Source organism: Lathyrus oleraceus, chromosome 2 (assembly GCF_024323335.1).
Source record: "Lathyrus oleraceus cultivar Zhongwan6 chromosome 2, CAAS_Psat_ZW6_1.0, whole genome shotgun sequence".
In the NCBI taxonomy this organism is placed as follows: domain Eukaryota; kingdom Viridiplantae; phylum Streptophyta; class Magnoliopsida; order Fabales; family Fabaceae; genus Lathyrus; species Lathyrus oleraceus.
Window position 1 is genome coordinate 438,046,880 of NC_066580.1, and position 25,573 is coordinate 438,072,452.

The window sequence follows — 25,573 nt, forward strand, 5'->3', positions numbered from 1 at the left end:
AGGATCAAGGATAAGGTCTAACCATGCATTCTAACAAATCCGGTTGCAAATCCTATTCCCCAGCAAAACCAGTTATTCCCAGAAGAAATTGGCACTACTAGACAGACTGGTCATCTCTTTTATCCCCAGTCAGGTTCTGTTGAATATTTCTACCATCAGACAGAAATCAAATATCCCCAGCTAAGAAAGGGTCATCAATACAAATATCTCCAACCAAAATATCGGGATTTATTTTCCCATGGCAAAAAAATTCAGACGTATAATTCATTCATGCATCATTTCATAGCATATACATGCATGCAATGTTTGCATTTATTTTCAAGAGCATAAAACATCTCATGCATCATGACATGGCATGAGGCTAACTCTTTTTTTTCCATGTTAATTATCCTCCTGATACAGTCAAAATAAAGATTCATTCAGACGGATATCTTTATCGATTACGTTCAAGATTCAGATACATCTTTCAGATATAATCCATATGAATATTCATTCTGACAAGCATTCTGATATCCTTCTAATGATGGCATCTTTAAGCCCATCCCAGACATTTATTGCAAATACAACATATACAAATATTATCAAATATAGCCTAACGTACGGCTTATTTTGATTCAGCCTAACATATGGTTCCTTCAACTGTTCCAATACGGTCTAGCGTACGACCCATTTGGATATTCATCCCCTCAGATACTACCTAGCATACGGTACATTCTGAAATGTAGTCTAGCGTATGACTACCCCTTTTATCATCAGATACAGCCTAATGGATGGCTCATTCTGCTACTCAGATACGATCTAGCGTATGATCCATTCTGATCTTTTATCCTCAAATACAGCCTAATGGACGGCTCATTCTGCAACTTAGATACGGTCTAGTGTACGACCCAGTCTGGCTCTTCTCATCAGATACTACCTAGCGTACGGTACATTCTGAAACGTAGTCTAGGGTACGACTACTTTTTATCGCCAGATACAACCTAACGGACGACTTATTCTACTACTCAGATACGATCTAGCGTACGATCCATTCTGATCTTTATTTCTCCAGATACAACCTAACGGACGGCTCACTCTGCTACTCAGATACGGTCTAGCGTATGACCCATTCTGATCCTTATCTCATCAGGTTCAGCTCACCCTAATATCACCTAATGGATGACTCATTATACGGTCTATCGTACGACCCAGTGTGACACCCATGTCTTCAGATATGGTCTAATGTACGACGCACTCTGAAGCTCTCATCATCAAACTTTCTGGATGGCATCTTTAAGCCCATCTCCATCAAGACTATCTTTTAATTAACAAGTGCAAATTTTTTGGGCATTCTAAGTGTTCAATAATCTTCCACCTCCAGATCACGAATGGCGTACATACCATTCTAATTCTCTCGGTTTAAGAATATTGAACAGGGGCAGCTGTCATACCCCAAAATTTGCCTGTTAATTTTTATGATAAATTGATTCATGCATGGCATTCATTTCACATTTGCATTCACTCATTAGCATACATTCTCATATAAATTATAAATTTAAATTTATTTATTATGTGATACAGATATAAAAAATAATAATGATTTTGGTTATCTGTATGATATAAATAAATTATATATATATAAATAAAATAGTTTTAATTTAATGATAAATAAAAATAGATTTGAATTTTAATTGTATAATTAAAATTTTAAATTAATTTTATTTGTTAAAGCTCATTAAATTATAATAACTATTTTTTATAATTTAGTGACTCATGTTCCATTTATTCATTATTTATAAATAGTATTTATTTAGTAATTCACGTTTTTTACTTAATAAAATTTATTTATAAGAGTAACACTTTTTTAAAAGCCCATAAATTATAAAATAATTTTGATTGATATAAGTAAGAATAATTTTGATTTTTTTTAAATGATGAAAGTAAAAATAGAAATAGGTTTGAATTTTAATTCAATTATGTAACTAAAATTTAAATTAATTTTTATTTGTTAAGAGTCATTTAAATTATTCATTATTTATAATAATATTTGTATTTAATAAATATTTATTTATAATAATAGATATTTAAGACCAAATCCAAACCAAAAATATATAAATAATCATAGTATTATTTATCATATGATGGTTTTGTTTTATAAAAATAATTTTGGCTCTAATTTAATAACAAAATTTAAATTTGAACTTTTGAAATGCCAGCCCAAGCAAACTGTTAGAGCTAACTCTCCTAAATTATATGGTGAGATTCTAAAATATAGGAAGGGATCCAAATATTTAGCAAGGTTAAACCCTAATCCACACCATTATAAATACTTCATATGGCTGCAGCGAGAGAGGAGGAAGACGAAAAAGAGGAGAGATACAGCAGAAGAAGATACACAAGACAAGGCAGAAGCAAGAAGATTCACGGGCAGGGAAAAGAGAAGCAACCATAAAGCACTCATAGCCTGAATAAGAACAACACACATACACTGAGCAAGCTAGAAGAATCAAATCCCCAGTAAGTGTTCATTAGGGAATTTGCATCCAGCATGATTATCTTGCAATACTCCTTAATTCATGCATGAATAATATTGGTTTAATATATATTGAGATGATGTATTCATGGTTTGGTGGATGTTGATATTGCTTTATTCAAGTATGCATTTGTTCTTGATATGTCATAGCATGTTGGAGAAATTTTGTTTGCATGATTAAAGAATTATATCTGCCATTTAATTATTATTATATGAGTGTTGTTTCTAGCATGATTATGTTTATTTCACATGCTGTTATTACATAATAATGATGATGATGATATAATGGTGATAATATAAATCCTTGGTTGTCTTTAACATGTATGTGTAAGGTTTGTTTTATCATTATCACTTGCAGTAAAGAGAACTAATACATGAGTAAAATAATATAAGCTTCTTGATTTGTGCATGGCTATTTTTATTATTGCATGATGATTATATATGATCTTATTTTATGTGTGTGGTTTGATATAAGATGAAGTTACAAGTTTGTTATATTCACATGAAAGAAACAGCATGAGAAAAAATAAAGTAGCTTGCCGTAAGAGAGAAAGTTGTAACATGCATGGTGGTGTTGTGTCAAAATGGAAAAATTCATGTAGAATGAATATATATTTTAATGAAGGCGAATAAATAACGAATGGACCAACATAGCTCGTTGGTAGCTTCCCCCTCAATGCAATGTAGAGGTCCTGGGTTTGAGACCATTATTTTTCTATTATTAAAATAAAACCCATTAATTAATTTTCTAATTAATATATTATATTAGTTATTTAAACTAGGATATAATTTAATCTAGTTTATTAATTAAATTTTCATATATCACTTAATTAATTAAAATGGGCTATTTTGAATAATAAAAATCTAATTATATATATATTTTTTCCTCTTTTCTTTTAAAATATCTATCAATTTAGTCTAAGTTTTTCCATAAATTCATAAAAAAAAAATCTATTATTATAGACTAAAAATATTCTTAATTCATTCTTAAATTTAGTTTATTTATTTCATTTGTCATGAACTTTCTATGTAATCGATTTAATTAGGATTTTTTTATTTCTTTCTTTTTAGTTTAATTAGGTTTTATTATTTTGTATGCCCTTTTAATTTTGTACTCGTTAATTAAGATTTAGATATTTTATATCCCCTTTTAAATTATGTACCCCCATCCCGAAGCCATGTAATAGCGTAGTCTTATTTTTCGCACTTTAATTTTTCCATACTGTGAATATAACTGTCTAGATGTATGCTAATAGGATTGCATGGAAAGATAAATAACCGAACTTAGATAAATTAATTCAAGATAATATATCTGAATCCAATCATTTCCACACTTGCACCTCTAGGGTAACCCTCTCTTTGTTGCCTTACGATATTACGGTCATGTCCCGCGAATGTGGGGATACCCTTAGCAAAGACCCTTTTGATTAAATCATCATCATCCCTAAACAGATAAGTCATAGTCCCTTCGATCAAAAGGTCAATGTCCCTACAAGATAAATCATAGTCCCTCGAACGTTGCCTTCGAATATATGACCTTGTCCCTCGAACGTTGCCTTCGAATATATGACTTTGTCCCTCGATGACCCTTCGTTGTAGCCTGCGATTAAATGATGATCGTCCCTTCGAATGCTAAGGTATCCTTACAAATGTTGCCTTCAATGACCAATCGACGACCCCACGATGTCCCTTTACATCCAAAGGATAAGACTACTTACTTCTCAATAGTAAGGACAATTTTACCCTCCTAAGGATAGGAAATACCTATAAAGATCTTGGTTAGGTATAACTCTTAAATGCTTGCTCACAGCTTAAAATACTTTTCACACCTCACACTTTTCAAAACATCTTTTAGAAAATCACCACTTGGTATACATTCGCACCAGAATCATCGTCGAGTTATATTTTTCTAAACATCTTTCAAAATCAAACGAGATAAACACTTTGTATACATTCGTACAAGAATCATTACAAAGTTAAACTCTCCTTTCAAAATATTTTCTAAACACACCACATTCCTCAAACACTTTCTCAAACAAGGAAAACATAAGTGAGTTAAGCAATTAAGAGCCCATGGATAACCATGGATACAAAGGGTGCTAACACCTTCCCTTTATATAATGTACCTCCCGAACTCAAAATCTAATCAAGGTCTTTCCTGTTCTTTTTCGCCTTTCCTTATTGGATAAAAGAAAAGTCGGTGGCGACTCTTGCTATCCGCAATATAGCTTGTCAAAGCAAAAACACAGAGTCAGTTCACCGTATCACAGTCACCTACCTGAGAGATATGGATATCTCATAACTGATCAAGGTGATGTATTACTCATGGATCAAGATGAGCCTGTGACCTACCAAGAGGCCATAACTGGTCCCGAGTCTGAGAAGTGGCTAGAAGCCATGAAATCTGAAATGGATTCCATGTACACAAACCAAGTGTGGACCTTGGTAGCGCCTCCTGTAGGAGTTAACCCTATAGGATGCAAATGGGTCTTCAAAAAGAAGACTGACATGGATGGTAAAGTACATAACTATAAGGCAAGACTGGTTCCAAAAGGGTATAAACAAATTCATGGGGTTGACTATGATGAAACCTTTTCACTAGTTGCAATGCTTAAATCTGTTCGGATTTTACTTGCTATCGCTGCATATCATGATTATGAAATATGGAAAATGGATGTCAAAACTGCTTTCCTTAATGGGAATCTTCTTGAGGATGTGTACATGACACAACCTGAAGGATTTGACATACCAGAAGAATCCCAAAAGATATGTAAGTTACAAAGATCAATCTATGGATTGAAGCAAGCTTCCAGAAGCTGGAATCTTTGTTTTGATGAAATAGTAAAACAATATGGATTCATCCAGAACGAAGATAAGCCTTGTGTCTACAAGAAGGTTAGTGGGAGCATGATCGTTTTCCTGGTATTATATGCAGATGACATATTACTATTTGGAAACGATGTCCCTACCCTGCAACAAGTAAAGTCTTGGTTGGGGAAATGCTTATCTATGAATGACCTAGGTGAAGTAGTCTATATATTAGGAATCATGATCTATAGAGATAGATCACAAAAACTGATTGGCTTAAGTCAGAGTACATACATAGACAAAGTGTTGAGACGCTTTAATATGCATGATTCTAAGAAAGGATTCATACCTATGCAACATGGCTTGTATCTATCAAAAACACAATCCCCTTCAACTAAGGAAGAAAGGGATCGCATAAATAAGATTCCATATGCATTTGCAATAGGATCTATCATGTATGCCATGTTATGTACTCGACCAGATGTCTCGTATGCTTTAAGTGCAACGAGTATGTACCAATCTGATCCCGGTGATGCTCATTGGGTAGCTGTCAAGAATATCCTTAAGTATTTGAGAAAGACTAATGACTCATTCTTGATATATAGAGGTCAGGAAGAGCTTGTTGTAATTGCATACACCGATGCTAGCTTCCAGACAGATAAGGTTGACTTTAGATCGCAATCTGGTTATGTGTTTTGCTTAAACAGTGGCGCTGTGAGCTGGAAAAGTTCAAAGCAAGATACAGTTGATGATTTTACAACCGAGGCCGAGTATATTGATGCCTCAAATGCAGCAAAGGAAGTTGTTTGGATCAAAAAGTTCATTAGTGAACTTGGCATGGTTCATAGCATTATGGATCCCATTGGTCTCTATTGTGATAACAATGGTGCTATCGCACAAGCTAAGGAGCCTAGATCTCACAAACGATCCAAACACATACTTAGGCGTTATCACCTCATTTGAGAGATAATAGATAGAGGAGATGTGAAAATATGCAGAGTACCTACACTTGACAATATTGTTGACCCACTGACAAAGCCTCTTGCGCAGCAGAAGCATGATGGCCATACTAGATCTATGGGCATTAGGGGTATGCCTGATTGGCTCTAGTGCTAGTGGGAGATTGTTGGTGTAATCCCTAGAGGCCAATACTTTTGGTACTTGTATCGAATTATTTATTAATAATAAAAGGCTTTTTCTTTATTATGTTTGTTTAATAAAGTCCCTAGAATAACTAGTCCGTTTAATGTTTCAAGTGTGACTTAATCATGAGATCCCATTAAACATAAGGACATTATTCTTAAAGCATCCGTAGTCGAGCTTTATTGTGAAGTGGGATAACATTAAAGCATTAAGGCTATTATGTATATAGACTGATGATCACGTCTCATGGATCATGGATAAGGAGTTATCAAGTCTTAAACATAGGTATGAATATTAAGAGTAATATTTATACTGGATTGACTCATTATGAGAATACTATATAGAATGTTATGCAAAGTGTCGTAAGTTATTCTCATGGTGATAATGGTGTATACCACCCTTCGACCTGAAACCACTATGGACCCTAGATGTAGAGTCAAGTTCCTTATTGCTGATCAAACATTGTCCGTAACTGGATGACCATAAAGACAGTTGATGGGTACTCCACGAAGCATGCTGAGGGACATGAGTGACCTAGATGGAATTTGCCCATCCTGCATAACAGGATAAATGTCTATGGGCCTAATATTGAACTGGACAAGGATGACACGGTCTATGCCTTGTGTTCAATATAGACATAAGGGCAAAAGGGTAATTGTACACATAAGTATTATCACAAAAGGATTTGTCAGATCACATGACATTTTCGTGTCTTGGGTAGCAGTGATGTGTTGCTAGATACCGCTCACTGTTTATTATGTTAAATACGTGATTTAATATAATTGCCAATGCCGCGAAAACCTACAGGGTCACACACAAAAGGACGGATTGATGAGAGATAGATTAACTAAGGAACGCCGTAAGGTACGGTGCACTTATATGAATTGTAGAACATCGTAAGGTACAGTGTACTTAAGTAGAATACGAAATATGGTAAGGTACCACGCGCTTAAGTGATTTTGGCATATTATAAGATATAGGCCACATACACTTAAGTGGGCTTTTTAGCTTGCAGTCCACACAAGTGGTTATATAAATAGAACCCTTGTGCAGAAGCATTTGTGCAGTTGAAATTTTGTTTCTCTCTCTCACTCAAAGCCTTCATTCGTAGCAGCTAGCACTGAGATTGAAGGAATTCGTTCGTGTGGACTGAGTAGAGGTGTTGTCGTTGTTCAACGTTCGTGATCGCTCTGTAGATCTGCATCAAAGGTTTCAATCGCCACAAGAGATAACGATTCTATCACTGATCATGCCCATTCATAAGGATCACTAAAGGAGAATTTCTTTTTTAATTTCTGTTGCGTTTTGGTTCGCTCTTCTCCTTCAAGAGCGACTAGGGCTACATCGAAGGATACATCAGATAGTTCTTCAGGGTGTCACATTTGTGCATGGTGCAGACTGCTCCAGGAGACCCGTTGAGACCAGCTCATCAGGAGATGCTAGAGGAGAAGCAAGCACAACTAGGACATGTTAAGGATGTCTTCCTTATGTATTATCTTATAGTGGAGATTACGCAGGCAGACATTGACAGATGTATCTTTCCTAATGGTTCTAATGTGAGGCAGGTCCTAGATGTCATCATGACGGAGGCACGGGGGGCATTGATATACTGGAGACAACGTCGGGGGACAGGTGAGATTGATGGTCGAGGAGACAGAGCGGACAGATGAGGTAGAGAAGGTAGAGGAGGTAGAGGAGAGGTAGTCAGACATACACAATAGTGTCTTAGTATATAGTAGTAGTATGGTCTGTATTTTATTTTGACAGTTTTGCTACTTTATTGATCTCGATTGTATGATAATTTGACATTTATTAGTATTTTATTTATGTATGGCATACCATCTAGAATTATGTAAGTAAATTTTTGTTTTTTAATTGTATGGTATGGTTTAAGTCTTCATTTGAATATAGATAAACAAAATATAACATGAAAGACTAAGTTTTGAGACGTTACGGAGATGTATCTCCGTAATATTAACAGAGATGCATCTCCGATCCAATTCACGTGTATAATGACTTCTAAGTGTGTATGTTTTAAATTGTTACGGAGATGCATCTCCGAAATATTTCAAAGTTCATTCAGAATTTGGTGCGTCCGGAGATGCTTTCCGAAAACTATGGACATTTAAATAATTTTGCACGGTGGCTAAGAAGTATTAAGGGTGCATTAAGGAATCCCCAAAAAGTTATAGAAGTATTACTTTGGTAATGGACTCTTAAGTCCACCTTGAGGACAATGTGGTTTTCCAAGATTGGTGGAATGTAGTGATTTAAATGTGATATTATTAGGTCCAAGCAGTGTTTTAAAACCCGGACCGTTCTGGTCGGACCATAGTTGCAATTGACCCGATGAAAACTGGAGTGATCGGACCAGTTCACTAGTCAGATCAATGAAGCAGTGAGTTTCTTGATCCAACGGATTGATCTTTTTATGTTTATTTTTTAGCTTAATTATAATTTTGATTCCTTCTTTTCATTTTTCTTAAATTTTGGTGTCTCTTTTATAAAATCCGATTTTATTAATATTTATAATTATATTAATTATTTATAATAATTAAATAATGTTAAAATTGCAAAATTGAAATTTTGTCAAATTTTAAGAATTAGATATGTAACATTTGAAAACTATTAGGATTGTAGTTTGACCAAATATACTATAAATTTCTTTGATGTTTAATTTAGTAAAAAAAAAGAGAATTATATATATTCTATAATTACAATATTTTTCTCTAATTCATTCTCATTAAACTTGTTTATTATTAATCATATAATATATTAATATAATAAATTTAAAAAATTAGAAAATTAATTATAAAATATAATCATTGTATTAATTAACAAAAGATTTAAACAATAAAATTATGTAATCAAAGAAAAATAAAATTGATTTTTTACATTATTTTCAGTATGAAACTTATTATTTGAAAAATAAAAGTTTATGTTAACAAAAAAAGATGAAATTAAATTTTTATATTATTTTTTATTGTCTACTCAATCTTTTATTTTTAACTATTTATATAGAGCATAAACTTTATTTATGTTATTTATATTAATTTTTTAGTTTATATGATATATATAATTACTTTTTTATATTATAAGCATCAATAAATTGTTAGAATTTCATTTAAAATTGTTATTCATCTTATTTGTATGAATAAATATATAAAATTCTCTTTTATAGATTTTATAATTATGAAACTTATATTAAAAAATTTATTTTATGAATACATTTTTTAATTTGTATTCTGAATTAGAAGTCATGTGTGGTTTAAACAGTGACTCATTGGTCCGACCAATAATTCAATAATCTAATAGTTTGATCCGGTCGATAATTGGAAAAAATTTACTTCATACCCCTATCTTTATTCCTATATTCCCATATTTTATAAAAGAAATACCAATTTTGTCATTGTATATTTTTAACTAATTTATCATTTTAAAAAAATTACTTTTATTTTGTGTTCCAAAAGACTTTGTAAAAGAGTTTTGATAGTCAGTATTTAAATATTTTTTTATTTTTATTTTGTATACCAGAAGACTTTTCAAAAGAGTTCCAATAATCAGATTTTAACATTAACTTTTATTTTGTCTACCGAAAGACTTTGTAAAAGAGTTCCCCTAATAAAAAATTTAACATTTTTTAATGTTTATTTTGCATATCGGAAGACTTTGTAAAAGAGTCCCGATAGTTATTTTTTACTTTTATTTTATGTATCAGAAGACTTTGCAAAAGAGTTCCGATAGTCCGTTTTTAAAAATATTTTTTAACTTTTATTTTATGCATCGAAAGACTTTGCAAAAGAGTTATGATAGTAAATTTTTTACATTTTTTTACTTTTATTTTGCGTATAGAAAGACTTTGGAAAGAGTTCTGATAGTCATTTTAAAAATATTTTTTAATTTTTGTGTAATCGAAAGACTTTACAAAAGAGTTTTGATAGTCAATTTTTAACATTAAATTTTTTGTATATCGGAAGACTGCGGAAAAGAGTTCCGGTAGTCGGTTTTTTATTTTGTATATCCGAATACTTTCTAAAAGAGTTCTGAATATCAATTTTTTTATTTTATTTTTTATTTTTTAATAAATTATTTATAAGAGGATAGTTTGGTCTAAAAAATTATAATGTAGAGATATGAGAATAAATAATAGAGTATGGGATAAAATTTTTGATGATTGATTTAGGTTTTGAAACATTGGGTCTAAGTTCTATGAGTCCGTAATTAAGAATATGCTAGATATTTAGGTGGTGAGTTATTACCCTTTAAAAGGATTTAAATATTAAGTAATTGGCTAATATCAATATTATAAATATATAATTGGTGAGTGTAATAATAAATCAATGAAATGAATGAAAAAGTTAATTTTAAAATTTGTTAGCATTTTTTAATGTAATTGTTGTTTATTTTTCTCGGTAGGCAAAAGCATGTTCATAACACATTTTGAATTCACAGCAAAAAGTGATTAATGGACCTAAAAAGTTCATCATTGCAAATAGTCGCACCGACTAGATAGCTACTCTTCATCTAAAACGAAGAAGAAAAAAACTACATTATGCTATAGCTTTTGTAAAATCACCAAACTGTTCGGACATGAAATAACTTGCAATGCAAGCTAGGGAAGCAAAAACAAACAAAACCACGATTGCTCTGCCTTAACTACCTCATTCATTCCTCCTTCATAGAGGTGTTTTACAGTAAAAGCAATGACTTATATTTTATTTTTATAAAGTTTGTGTTTCTCTACACAATCCTATTATCATTCACTCTATTCACACAATTTTCCTAAAAAAACACAAAAGTAACGTGACCTTAAACTGTTGGATAGTATGTAGTGGGTATTTTGTTATAATAAGGTTAATGGTAATTTAATCAATTTATATTTTATTATATTTTCTTGGTAATTTTATTTTCAACTACTTGATAATTTTATTTTCAACTACTTTATGTTATTAATATTATTGTAAACTTAATATTTTTTTTCTTCAAATTTGACATCTATGATATTATTATGGTATCTAGAGCTTGTTTTGATTCTCCTTAAGGTATTCATCGCTTCGACTATGAATTCTCAAAAATAAAGTTTGGAATGTGTTTGTTTTAATTTTTTAATGATAAGTTCTATTGGAATAAAAATCTTTTTGTTAAATTGCTAAATTGTTTCTGACATGTCATCCTCAACTTTTGTATGCATGAAGATCAAGATTAAATTATATATGAATTTGGTTGGTTCTCTCACTATTGATTTTGGTATTAATCATGGACTCTCTCTCTCTCTCTCTCTCTCTCTCTCTATATATATATATATATATATATATATATATATATATATATATATATATATATATATATATATATATATATATAATTCTTGTTTATTTGATTTTGTTCTTCTATTTGGTTGATCCCCTCTCCATCGACTCTTCTATTTGATTTTCTATTGGTTCATCTTGTTGGTTATTTCTTTCACAATTGATTCTTATGTTTGGTTACTCATCTTCTTATTGGTTCTTCCATTTGATTGCTTCTCTCTCTCTATCGGTTCTTTTGTTTGGTTACTCCTTTCCATATTGGTTATTTTGTTTGGATTTGATTGATTCGATTTGATCTGATTTGATTCAGTTTGATTTATTTCGTTTTGGTATGTTTGCCTCAAATTGATTTGGTTCAATTTGGATTGATTTTGTTTGGTTTGGTTTAGTTTTGATTGAATTGAATTGAATTGGTTCGATTTGAACTGATTTGATCCAATTTGTTTCGATATGTTTGGTTTAAAATTATTTGTTTTGATTTGGTTCAGTTAAAACTGATTTGGTTCGATTTGAATTGTTGGTTTGGTTTGTTCCCTCTCTTTGATTACTTCTCCTTCAATTGGTTTTCCTCTTTGACTTTTTCAACTGTTGTTTCTTCTCTCTTTGATTGTTGCATCTCTTTATGATGGTTTTTCTTATTGGTTGCTCTTTCCACTAGTTATGATATTAGTTAGTTTGGTTTGATCACTTATTTTTAAGGTTAATTTGTAACAAACTTAAAGTTTAACAAGCTTTAACTTAAAGAGGGTGTTAGAGTTTCAGATTTATATCTTTTATTATTGAGTATGTTTTTATTTTATTTTTTTGTGAGAAACTCCCAATGCTTCATGTTAATGCTTTTGAGGATGAGATTCAACAATATTTAACATGGTAACATATTTGGTTTAAGGATTGCAATATGGGCATTTGACTCATGCCCACGCTATGCGTGGGAAGGGTGTTGAATATGTATTTTTGTTGTTGGAGTTTATTTGAAGTCACATGTTTCTTAGGTTAGCAGACAGTTGAATGTATAAATATGTGTGTGTGTGTGTGTCTGTGTGTGTGTGTGACGGCAACCTCGCCCTTTGAAATAATTTTTGGGGATGAGATTCAAGTATATTTAACATGGTATCAGAGTCGATTAAGGAATGCAATATGATAATTTGACTCATATCCAAGATAGGCGTACGGGTGGGTTTGAATATGTATTTATGGTATTGGAGTTTGTTTGAAATTCATATTGTTTAGATCCAAGCTAGGCGTGAGGGTGGGTGTGGAATATGTATTTGTGTTATTGGAGTTTGTTTGAAATCTCATATTGCTTAGGTTCTTAGACTGTTGAATGTTTAAATATGTGAGGACAACCTTGTCATTTGAGCTAACTTTTAGGGGTTGAGATCCAAACATATTTAGCATAAACCACTCCTCATTATTTTATTTTTGTGTTTCCGTCTCAAACATGTAGTATATTTTTCTAATGATATTATCGGATTGTAAAATCTTGATAGTTCAAAATCCATAAGAATTTCTCAATCTGAGTTATTTTATTTTTGTGTTTCCGTCTCAAACATGTAGTATATTTTTCTAATGATATTATCGGATTGTAAAATCTTGATAGTTCAAAATCCATAAGAATTTCTCATTCTGAGTTATGTTTTATTGTGTCAGATATTTTTCTCGTGTTTATAATACTATTTTATGTATGGAAGAACCATTTTTTTTTGCTTATTTGAAACTCGAAATAGCACATGAATTTATTGGGTCTATTAATTTTGTTAAACACATTTCTAAATGATTTGACTTTTTTTTGTGATTCAGATTATTAATAATATTGTTGATTTTGTTGGAGATAATGATTATGGATATTATGTCATTGACAAACTTTATATCGTTAATCGTGTTGGACCTTAAGAAGGAACGTCTCACATAAGGAAGGAAAAACACACTAGAAAGGGATAGTTGGCCTACGAATCCATATGTTGCCCAAAATGGGCCATGAGATCGCCTAAATATTAGTAGTCGCCTGTCAATATATTTTAGCTCACCGAACTCGCTCTCATAAGAGATGGCATGTCACATCATAATGTACTGGGAGAAAGGGTCAAAGAGGATAATCATCATCTCTTTGATTTGAGGAAGAATAATTCCCTTACTCTCCACGTTTCTGAGAGAGAAACGGAGGTCACCACTCTCTAGCTCAGATCCAAAAGGTCTTTATAAATACCTCAACCTCAGGGTTATGGGGAGAATCAATTTTCACCTAGAAACCACATATACAAAGCTTCTTATCATTGTGCGTGAGTTATCTCTAAACATAATCAATAATCCTAAACATCACAGACAATCCTTCAGGTACAAGGCTACCCCTCATTGTACTTTTTTAGCAAGTACAAATAGCGTCCACCATGGGATCTTGGTAAAACTGACATAGGGCCTCTTTTTACACGACGATCAACTATTTGCCCACCTCTTCAACCCCTTTAAAATATAGTGAATAAGCAACCAGCAACCTCAATTGCCATCAGCTTCGACGGCAACCAGGATTCCATAACAGTGGTGTCTGCCACTATGGAAGACATGCGCCGCCATAATCCAACTTTGGAGGACAACATCCTTAACCTCCAACAGTTCCAACAGGAGGTCGGTCCTAGTGGGGAGACGGAAGTTCAGGACTCATAACTTCTCTCTAACAATGTTTGGGGAGCCCTCATACTAGAGAGCTTCAAGACACCATCCCTCACAATCTTCGATGGAATGAGTGACCCGAAGAGCATGTCACTTCCATTAACATGTAGATAACGATCATTATCGCCTTTGATTTATTGAAATGCAAACTCATCTCTAGCATATTTAAGTACGCAGCATTAAGGTGCTACATGAGTCTGCCACGACTCTCAGACACCAGTTACCAGGACCTAGTAACCAAAATTGGTGCACCAATTTCAAGCAAGCACACACAGGAGGATTTCAGCCACCAGTCTGATCAACATTCCTCAAGGCCCTTTAGAGTCCTTGAGAGAATATCTCGCCTGATTTAATGAGGGAACCATCAAGGTCATCCACCCGAACCAGGATATGTTCTTAGAAGACTTCTAGAACAAACTTAGGGTCGAGCATTTTACTAAATTTCTCGCCCAGAGGCCTGTTATTTCCATAGTGAAAGTGGTGACGTGTATGGAATGCTAAATAAAGGGAGAGGAGAACAACATAGAAAAGAAGTCTAGGGATGCCAAATTGTTGACATCTAGAACTCATATTTCCTCGCAGCAGGCACGCAACAACCATTACACCTCGCATACTAGGAATAGGGAGACATTCAAATTGAGCAAGAGGTCTATGGAGAACATCACACCCTTGAACACTTGTGGTGAGGAGGTTAGGATGGAAAACAGGCATTCCCGTTCCATTTAGACTTGCCACGTAAAAGCCCGCAAAAATGAGGTGGTCAGGGAAGGGTGGGCATTATTGATGGTGTTGACCTAAAGTCTTGGCTCGCCCCGCAAAAGAATGTCGGCGGGGCAGGGCAAACCTGGGAGAACTTCACTTCTAAAGCTTAAAAATTGCAAAATTTATGTTAATGCCCGCGCACATAAAAGTTTGCAAAGAAATGTGACAGACATATTAGAGGATGTGAGCCTAACATTGGTCTGCACCGTAAAAAAGTGCAGGAAAATAGGGCATACCTAGAGATCTTGGCCCATTTTTCCACCCCTACGCATGATGTTCCTCTTCTTCCAGTCCCCAAGTCAGACATCATGGGATCTGAACCAAGGAGGTGGTGAAAATTTCATAAGGTCAAGAGCCATCACACAGAAGACTACTACCTGCTCAAAAATGAGATTTAACGCCTTATCCAATAGGGCCACCTACCGAAATACGTCTGAGGTATCTCTACCTAGTCATATGGCAACTCCAAATCTTAAGGGCGAGATGCCTCTAGAAGCCACAAATCAAAGAAGGGAAAGGAACCAAGCAAAGGAGGTGAAGATAAGCTTGTGTGTCACACCCTTAATACCATAGCAAGAGGGTTTGTCGATGACGAGGAGACCAACTCTGCTCGTATAAGGTATGTATGCAAATTCATGACTGTAGAAAGCTCACTTGCTAGTCTTGATATAGGAAATAAGGAAGCCATAGAGTCTGGGATCACCTTCTCTGAGAAAGACGTTGTTGGAATCCATCCCCATGATAATGACCCCGTGGTCAAAACCATGGGGTGTGGTGAGTGGGAGATCAAGAGAGTGTTAATTGATCATGAGAATTTTTTTGGCATCCTCTACTGGAATGCTTTCGAGAGATTCGTCTGGATCTAAAAGACCTCTAAGCTTCCGAAGGCTCGCTGGCAGGATTCTCGGGCAAACAAGTACAAGTAAAGGATTACATCAACTTGAATACCATATTCGGGCCCAGGAAAGCACGAGGATGGTCAAGGTAAGATATATGTTCAAAGATGTCCATTTCTTATATAACATGATCATATGGTGGCATGCTTTCAACCTCTTAGGAGTTGCTTTATTTACACTATATATGTGCATGAAATACTCGTTTCCCAGTAAACATGTTGGGGTTATCCATGGTGATCAGAAGACTGTCGTGAGATGTCATCTGGATATTTTGAAGCTAAAGAGGGTGGTTATGGTCGTGGCTCATGCCCAATAACCAGATGCACAAGAAGTGAATGTTGTGGACCTTAATTAAGCCAAAAGCAGGTCCCTAAGAGGGGGAGAGGGTGTATCTAGAAGATGAAGAGTTGGTTGTGTTGTTCGAGAGGAGCATGTGAGTATCAGGTGAAGAGGTTGTGACGATTTCATTAACTTTGTTAGGCGTAGTGTCGTGCTTTGTTTAGTTAGGTTATCAATTGGATTAGTTAATGTGAGGTATCACCTTTGTTGATTATATAATTTATTTTAAAGCATTGTTTATTTAATAGGGTGACACTTTTTTCCATTATGGGCACAGAGGTATTTAATTAGGCACCCAATGTTTCTTTATAAATTTTGGTATACTTTTGTTCTTATTTTGCAAGAGTTAGTGATGGGACTTTAGAACCTTAACCAAGTCATCTGAGTGGCAATGAATTATGTTGGATCCTCGTGAGGAATCTTTGTTGCCCAAGGGACAACGGCTATGACGGATCCTCATGGAGGTATCTTTTTCACCCATAAAGCAATGAACTATGTTGGATACTCGTGGAGGAATCTTTGTCGCCTATGAGGCAGTGAATTATTATGGATCCTCATGGAGGAATATTATGGATCCTTACGAGCATAGTTAATCATTACATAAAGCCTTTAAAGGCATGGTTAGAAAAAGGCACCAAGATTAAAACAACGAGAAAGCCAAAGAAGGAACTACGAGCTCATTGACCATCCTTCTGGGTCGTCATTCTTCTGAAGTGACTTCCTCGCAAACAACATCCTCCTTGGGAGTTTCGACTGCCCCATCCTTGGTGTTCTCAGTTTCAACTTGAACGTCCTCATAAAAAATGGATCAGACGCCTTAAGGAGTGACACTTCCTCTTCATCCATTACTTGATTGTCTCATACTACCTAGAATAAGTCCATCTGACTTAAGTTCAAACCAGGGTAAAGAAAGGATATATGTTCATTTGCCCGCTCAAAATACTGGTTGAATCAATTCTTCCTTGAGGATGAAAAATTCTCCTTCTAGCTTTTCCTTATAATGAATGGCAGTCTCAAAGGACTCCTTCAAGCTTTTCTCTAAAAGAGTGAGCGCTTGGCCTTGGGCATTACCTTTTTGATGTCATCTTTAAGTGTCATCTTTGAGTGCTTCTGCTCATCGCTCTCCATGGTAGCTTTTCTACTATTTCTTGCCCTTTGGTCAGAGATTCCTTGGAAATAACATGTCTAGCCTTTAGGTCACTCGGAGTTTTGGTGTTATTCTCACTTAGCACTCACTCCATCAACATGCCCTTAAGCACATGATTATCCACCATTCCGGATAATTTATGAGTCGTTGTCTGACTAATTGCCTTGAAGTCACTAGGAAAGTCTTCATGGAAGAGGAGTCGAGCGTGGGTGTATTTTATTGCATTGAACATTGCATCAGTCCACAACAAAGAGTGTTAGGGAGGGTCAGCTTGAATTGGCGAGATAATGTGTTGTTCATCATCTTCATCCTCTTCAAGTATTACAGTGGTGTTTTCCTTTGGGACTGAAGAAGAACTTTCATCTTACTTTAAGCTTTTGGAAACACGAGCCTCGCTAAGGGTAATCCCTTCGGCTCCTCTCTTGCTTCCTCTTGTGATGAGGTCACCCTTGTGATTTTTCTGACTATCGGTACATTGCTCTTAACGCTCCGTCGTTTTCCTGGACATAGGATCTTTCCTCTCAAAGACTAGGATGAAATCTTTGGGGAAAAAACAAAGCTATAAAACCATGTGAGTAAATAGTCTTAACAAACTGTCAATCTCGGTGTCCTTTCCCTGATCAAATTCAGTCATTATAGGGGAACTCATAGCTTCAAGTTCATCCAAAAAAATGAACTACCTCCTTCTCAATAGAGGTAAAGATAGTTGAAGTTAAATATAGTGATCTCCACTAGGTATTCGATCCAAGTCAAAGGACTGTGAGAAGTGTCATCCTCCCCAGTTGTGACTATGGAGGTGGCATCTCGCCCCCCTGAGTCTCATAAACCTATCTTTTCAATTTTTGTAATGTTTGGAATGAGGCCTGAATAATATCCTCCCAAACATAGCGCACAGAGTTACCCAATTGCCTTTCATAACATTCTTAGTACCATAAAAGGAGAAGATTCTCCTTATGGTAAGGTTGGCATCCAATCGCCAACATATAATCTCAAAGACCCTAGTAAAGCCCTGGTCATTTAGTGAAATTTAGGAAGGAGAGACGAACAATGTAAAGGCAATCTGCCATTAGTTGTTGGGAGTTTCTTGGAAAAAAACAATAAGAATAGTACTCTCATAACTCCCAAACACGCATATTTCTAAGAGCCTATAATCATTTGAGTCATCTGCCCGTTCAGCATTTCTCAATCTCATGCATCAGAGATGAAATTGGTAATATTAAATTTTTGTAAACATGGAAAGGAGGAGAATTTAGAAAAAGTAGTTAGAGTAAAGTAAAACCATTCAGTTCTCACTTTAGGATGGATAATGTCAAAAAGATATGTAATAATCAACGAACCATTTACAAACGTATCATGGGCTTGACTTTTCATTAGTTTAATCAAGGAAGGAGAGATGAAGGAGAGATGAACAATGTAAAGACAAACTGCCATTGGTTGCTGGGAGTTTCTTGGGAAAAAAACAATAAGAAAGTGAGTCATTATCACTCGCATAACTATTAGTGCTCTCATAACTCCCAAACATGCCTATTTCTAAGAGTCTATAGTCATTTGAGTCATCCGCTCGTTCAACATTTCTCATGCATCGGAGATGAAATTGATAATATTAAAGATTTTTGTAAACATGGAAAGGAGGAGAATTTAGAAAAAAGTATTTAGAGTAAAGTAAAACCATTATGCCCTCACTTTAGAATGGACAATGTCAAAAAGATATGTAATAATCAAAGAACCATCTACAAATGTATCATGGGCTTGACTTTTCATTAGTTTAATCGTACTCATGAAGACCATGCAATCATAGCAAAACACTATATTTGCTTAGCCATGTAATTAATTTATTCTAATTGGTAGTAACATGTTCGCCTTCAAATTTCACCCAAACTATAAAAAAAAAAGTAACATTGCACATCAGAACAATTGAACCTTCCTTTGGTTTACTGAGCAAATAAAGTAGATTGTCTTTTTGTAATGAGAATGCTTAAACATTACTACTTCATTGACAATACTAGTTAACGAACTAATCTTCTAGGACCACTTTAACTCATAATAATAATGATTTTCTCTTTTCCCCCTTATAAAACCCATTCAACCCATCTTTGATTTCAACATCTAAAATCTAAACAATAATCAAGTACTCTTAGTTAGCATGGCTTTCATGGCTACATTCTTGAATTTAATTATCATGCTTTCAGTTGTTTCTACAGGCAAAGCACTGAGCTTAAACTACTATGAAAAGACATGCCATGATCTGGAGTTTATTGTTTTGAAGGCAGTGAAGGATGCTAGTGCTAAGGACAAAACTGTTCCAGCAGCACTTCTGCGAATGCACTTCCATGATTGCTTCGTTCGAGTATTGCTATAACAAACTTCTTTCTTCTTGACATTGTTTTTTTTTTCTGTTTTCTTTTTTCCCCATGCCATTTATACAGTTTGATTATTCATTTGAACGAGTCTTTTTTTTCTCTCGATACTTTTGAAGGGATGTGATGCCTCTGTGCTGCTAAACTCGAAAGGAAACAACAAAGCAGAAAAGGACGGACCACCAAACATTTCCTTGCATGCATACTATGTTATTGATAATGCAAAGAAAGCATTAGAAGCTAAATGCCCCGGCGTAGTTTCTTGTGCTGATATCCTTGCTCTCGCTGCAAGAGACGCCGTTTATCTGGTAATAAAACAAAGCCATGAACCAATGTTCTCTTCATTGAGATTCCATTATGTTCTCGTTTTTCGCATATGGGAAATTCTATTTGTATGTTTAAATTGATCGTATATCTATTATATTCTACAGTCTGGAGGACCTAAATGGGATGTTCCTAAAGGAAGAAAGGATGGAAGAACATCTAAGGCCAGTGAAACAAGACAATTACCAGCACCAACATTCAACATATCACAACTGCAGAAAAGCTTCTCTCAAAGAGCATTGTCAGCCGAAGACTTGGTAGCTCTGTCAGGTAAGCTATTCCTCAAGTTATAAACCACCAAAACTTCACCACTTTTCATGTTTTCCAATTTATATATGAATGGAGTTAAAAAGTAACACGTTTTGACTGATATATAGGAGGGCATACCTTAGGTTTCTCTCACTGCTCATCTTTCCGGAACAGAATCCAAAACTTCAATGCTACACATCAGGTGGACCCTTCATTAAATCCGTCGTTTGCAGCAAAACTAAAATCAACTTGTCTGTTGAAAAATAAGGCAAAAAATGCAGGCGCCACAATGGACCCTTCTTCAACAACTTTCGATAATACATATTACAAGTTGATCCTCCAACAAAAAGGCTTGTTTTCTTCTGATCAGGCTTTGCTTGACAGCCCAAACACCAAGCGTTTGGTTTCTAAGTTTGCCGCCTCACAAGAGGCTTTCTACAAAGCTTTTGCAAAGTCCATGATCAAAATGAGTAGCATCAACGGTGGGCAGGAAGTTAGAAAGGACTGCAGAAAAATCAATTAGAAAACCTTAATTTAGTCCAAGTTAAACTATGTATTTCAGTAAAGCTATTGAATTAAAAGTGGTGGGTCACATTTTGAAGATGGTAAGAATATTGTGCTTTTTCATATATAAAGAAATATGTCTTCTTGTATCAGTAAAATAAAAGCTCAAGCTTGTTTTGGCAAATCAGCTTAGAAATATATTTATATTTCCCCTGTCTCATAAAAAGTGTCACATTAGCATTTTTTTTTTATGTCTCAAAATAAATGTCCGTTTAGAATACTAATTCAACATTTATTATTTTTTTTCCACTACTATACCTCTATTTATTAACTTTCACTCTTTTCAACAATTCCACTAACTACAATAAATAAGGATATTTTAATAAATGATACTAATTTTATCATTAAAATCAACACATTTAATCATTTTCTTAAGAAGCGCGTAGAGGTCAAATACGACACTTATTATGAGACGGAGGAAGCAAGTTATAAGTAATCTTAAGAAATAAGTCAAGAAAGGTTTCATTCAGCCACATGAGCCCTGCTTCTCCAAGGATGATTTGAAATAACAGATAAGAATGCAAAACTCAACATTTGAAAATAATAGTCTTAAGGGTTTTAGGCTTAACCATTTGACTACATGTAAACATCTTTTCAGTTACTGTATGATAAAATCCCAAGTTACTCTCTTAAGAGTAAATCAAATCTAGCCCAAATACAACTCTTAAAGCAGTTGAAATAAATAATGCTGAAATTTCCTTAGTGTGAGCCATCTCAATTGCCCCATCCAAATTTTACTATTTGCTGATCGCTGCCATGTTTTCATATTTTAAGCAACATCGAAAATTTGAAATAAAGAGGAAGTCTGTTTCTTCTTCATCAAATGTGAGAAGTACGATATCAATTTTGAGAGGTATTCCTTTAAAATGATCAAGTCCTAGTCTATTGCTTGATCATCGACAATAAGAATTAAGAACAACATAGATGGCAGCAGCATCGCCTAAAATTACAAATACTCCTTAAAAAAATGAAAATTTTTGAGGTACCTCAAGCATTATCTTTCGACATGAGAGCCATCTCTACCAATTGGATGTTACCACTTAGCTGAGAAGCCTTGAAGGATGGCAGGATAGAAAACCCATCAAGAAGCTTGACACACTTCAAACCCCATTTTCGCATCAAAAACTCAATAAGGTGATGTCCACTGCAAATTATTACATAGCTAAGTTAAAAAAAAATATTAAAATTTATAGAAGATGCATAGGATAGAGTTAAGACTAAATTGCTTCACAAGTTCTGAGCATCCGAGAGAATGAAAAGTACCTTCTATTATGATATGAAGTTATAAAAGTTGATCCAGGTGAATTTCGGAGTAAGAATGTCACAGTTGCAAAGAGGTCGTCAAAAGCTAAATAATGTAAAAGAAACAATACTTAGGTACATCAAATCCACAGATGATGGTAAGAAAAAACTGAAACAGACCCTTTTCTCACCGTTCGAGTCATACAACACGTCAGCCCCTAGAATAATTGTAGGTCGTAAATCAAATATGGACGAATCCCAAACTCCCCACGTCAGTCCTAGCACCTTCAAAAGAAGCCAGTGCATTACAAACATGATAGAAATAAAAACCTCAAGATCAATTATTGTTTAATAATAACCATCCTTCTGAAATTCCATGATATATATGCACAGTGTTATTCTATTATTAACATAATAGCTTACATTGCACTCAAGTTTATTCAAGTCACAAACTCTTCTCATGTTGTCAAGCACCTGCAAGTCCAGAACAAGCCACAACCATTTCACAGATCAACAAGTTCCAGAATCCATCCATTAAACAAATAAGGGTTAATACCATTTTCCCCCTGCCATATAGGCAAATTCTGGTTTACCCCTATAAATTTTTTGTCATACGAAGATTCTGTTGTTTTAGACCATGTGAAATTGTTTTCTTGTAAAACTAACCCCATTCGAAGATTCTGTTGTTTTAGACCCTATAAAATTATTTTTTTGTAAAACTAACCTTGTTATTTTTATATGGCAAGATTATTTTTGCAAAAAAAAAACAATTTTACAGTGTTAGTTTTACAAAAAAACACAATCTTACATGGTCTATAACAACAAAATTTTCGTATGGCAAGTTAGTTTTAAAAAAAAAGATTTAGGGTATAAAACAACAATTTTTGTATGGCAATGTTAATTTTACAAAAAAAAGTTATAGGGGTAAACCAGAATTCTCCTATATAAGTGGGGTTAAAATGATATTAACCCAACAAATAAATGATAAATAGCAATACTAATGAAAATTGAAAACCATTATCACATTCACAAACCAAGATAACAGTCGGATTCAAGGCAACACTTAAGCCAAGTTTGGTAAACATACACCTTAATTAAAAGCTTATCAAAACCCGTGGACATGTTGAACATGCATATCCTTTAATCCAAAATTCCAATGACTATACAAACTAAATCAACCTCTAACCAAAATTTCCCAAACACTCCTTATTCAAAAAACATATCAATATATAAAAAGGAAGAAAGAATATGATAGTGAAAGGGTAATACCTCTAATCTGCTGGAGTCGTCAGTAAGAGTGACATTGGCACCAACTTTTGCCGCAACTAAACCAGGTAAGCAAGTTCCAGCACCAAGCTGCACGAAGATTGATAAGAAATCATAGAAAATAAACTCCATATAATCACGAATTTAGAAGAAAAAAAACTCACCTCAACAACGTTAGCTTCTGAAAATCGCTGCTTCTGCTGCCAAACATACTCGCCGAGAATTACAGAGCAAGGCCACACGTATAGGCCGTAATCCTCCCTCATGTTCTGTGTTGAAAATTTGAAATCATAGAACAGCATTATATTTGTTAGTTTGAGATTTCGGGGTGACGAAATTGGAGTTTGGGAAGTGGAAATTGAGCACCTCAACGATGGAGATGCAGATAGTTTCGGAATCATCGCTGAAATTGTGCTGAGAAATTGTGCTCATTTTGGCGGTGTTATCAGATTCTTCGTCCGAATTATTCTCGTCCATGCTCCCGCAAAAAGAAAAAAGGAATTTAGGTTAAATTCCAAAACGTATCCGAATCTGTTCAAGTTCAAAATCTCGTGCAATGCTTCCTTTTCTTAAATGGAAAATGCTATGCCTCTCTTGTTTTGGTAAGGTAAAATGCAATGATTTAATTTCTTTTTCAATTTTTTTATTGAAGCAATGATTTTTTTTTTTAAGTTTAGTCATTCAAATGCGTAGATGTTCAAGAATTTTTTACTCAAATAATCTTTTGCTTTTTAATTTTAAAATAATTCATTTTCTAGTTTTATTCTCAAACTCTTCCATTTTTGAAAAGAAAAAAAAGTCAAGGTGTAGATGTCAGATCAATTGGCGCATACCTTTAATTTTAAAGAGGAGGTGCAAATTGAATTGGCTATAACACATGGTGTTGTCAATCCAATTGGCGGCCATGTATATAAAGTGAAAGAAGGCGCCAGAACATTGAGTGTAATCTTTTTTTTTTGTATAAATAGATGTGTTGGATGATTCATTTTTCCATATATCTTTTCATTATATTGCAAACATGTTTTGTCTTCGTCGTCGCTATGGAAAAGTTATTTATTCGAGAGACAAACCTCTAATGGAGATGTTGTTCTTGAGCATTTGTCACTTCGAGCAACTAAAAAGGGAGTTGGTTCGTTGGTTAGACGGAAACATACCTGAAGGCGAAAAAATTAGAAGTATTGAGAGACTCGATGCCGTACGTAGTTGGGTGCGAGTAAAAAATGATAAGGATGTTAGGGAAGTAATGTTTGGACCATATGACATCAGTTTGATTGTTGTAAGCAGTTAGAAATGTTGTTTTTAAATGTTATGGTTAAGTATTTTTATTTGTTTTGATATTTGTTGTTTGTGTTGTTTATTAAGACTTGTTCGATTTTAAGTATGTTTAAGTTGGAGTGATGTTTGTTGTTAACCTTGTTGTAAGAAAAGTAATTAATATATCACAATAAAAGGTTACAAAAATTGAAATGAGGTACTAAATTATGATGCAGAGATTCCTCCTAGATTGGGACATTTTTTCTTATTGTGTCCGGGTTGACGACATATGCTACATAATTTTATCATTTTATCAGTCGTATCCATTTATGTTCTAATATGTGTGTTGTTTGGTCGTCCTTTTTTATTTCTTCACATCTCATCGTTGTTTCAAACTATGTCATCTTGATATGGAGGTCAGTATTCCTCCATTGCTAACACTGAGAAGCGTTCGTTATAGACATTCATGATGGTAATGGTCTTGTAAACATCAGATATGAAATTCTGGTATCAAATATGAGATGTCGAAGGTAATGTCACGACACTAATATCTGAGTAATGCAAACAGGATAAAGATAAAGAATAGTAATGCAAGAGACACAAGCAATTGTTAACTCAGTTCGGTCCAACTCACCTACATTTGGGGGCTACCAAGCCAGGAAGGAAATCCACTAAATAGAATCAGTTCAAAGACTCTCCGTACACTTCAACAAGTTACAGTCTTTCTCACCTAA

General features: G+C 34.2%; 2 protein-coding genes across 3 annotated transcripts; one reads left to right on the forward strand and one right to left on the reverse strand.

The window, feature by feature from the left end:
- Positions 1-19,488: 19,488 nt before the first annotated feature.
- Positions 19,489-24,209, reverse strand: LOC127120102 (uncharacterized). 2 transcript variants are annotated; one of them, XM_051050483.1, is made up of 8 exons: positions 23,952-24,205; positions 23,750-23,854; positions 23,589-23,675; positions 22,743-22,793; positions 22,511-22,604; positions 22,341-22,425; positions 22,064-22,221; positions 19,489-21,017 (listed from the first exon to the last, which is right to left on the reverse strand). In XM_051050483.1, exons 1-7 carry the CDS (start codon positions 24,060-24,062, stop codon positions 22,065-22,067), a joined length of 690 nt encoding a protein of 229 aa, XP_050906440.1. In that variant the 5' UTR covers positions 24,063-24,205; the 3' UTR covers positions 19,489-21,017; position 22,064. The 2 variants fall into 2 exon arrangements, with proteins under 2 accessions (XP_050906440.1, XP_050906441.1); XM_051050484.1 differs by lacking the exon at positions 22,743-22,793 and having other exon boundaries at positions 23,952-24,209.
- LOC127120101 (peroxidase 64) lies at positions 19,727-21,201 on the forward strand. Its single transcript, XM_051050482.1, has 4 exons — positions 19,727-19,930; positions 20,060-20,248; positions 20,372-20,534; positions 20,642-21,201. The coding sequence occupies exons 1-4, from the start codon at positions 19,727-19,729 to the stop codon at positions 21,034-21,036; spliced, it is 951 nt and encodes a 316-aa protein (XP_050906439.1). The 3' UTR covers positions 21,037-21,201.
- Positions 24,210-25,573: the final 1,364 nt, after the last annotated feature.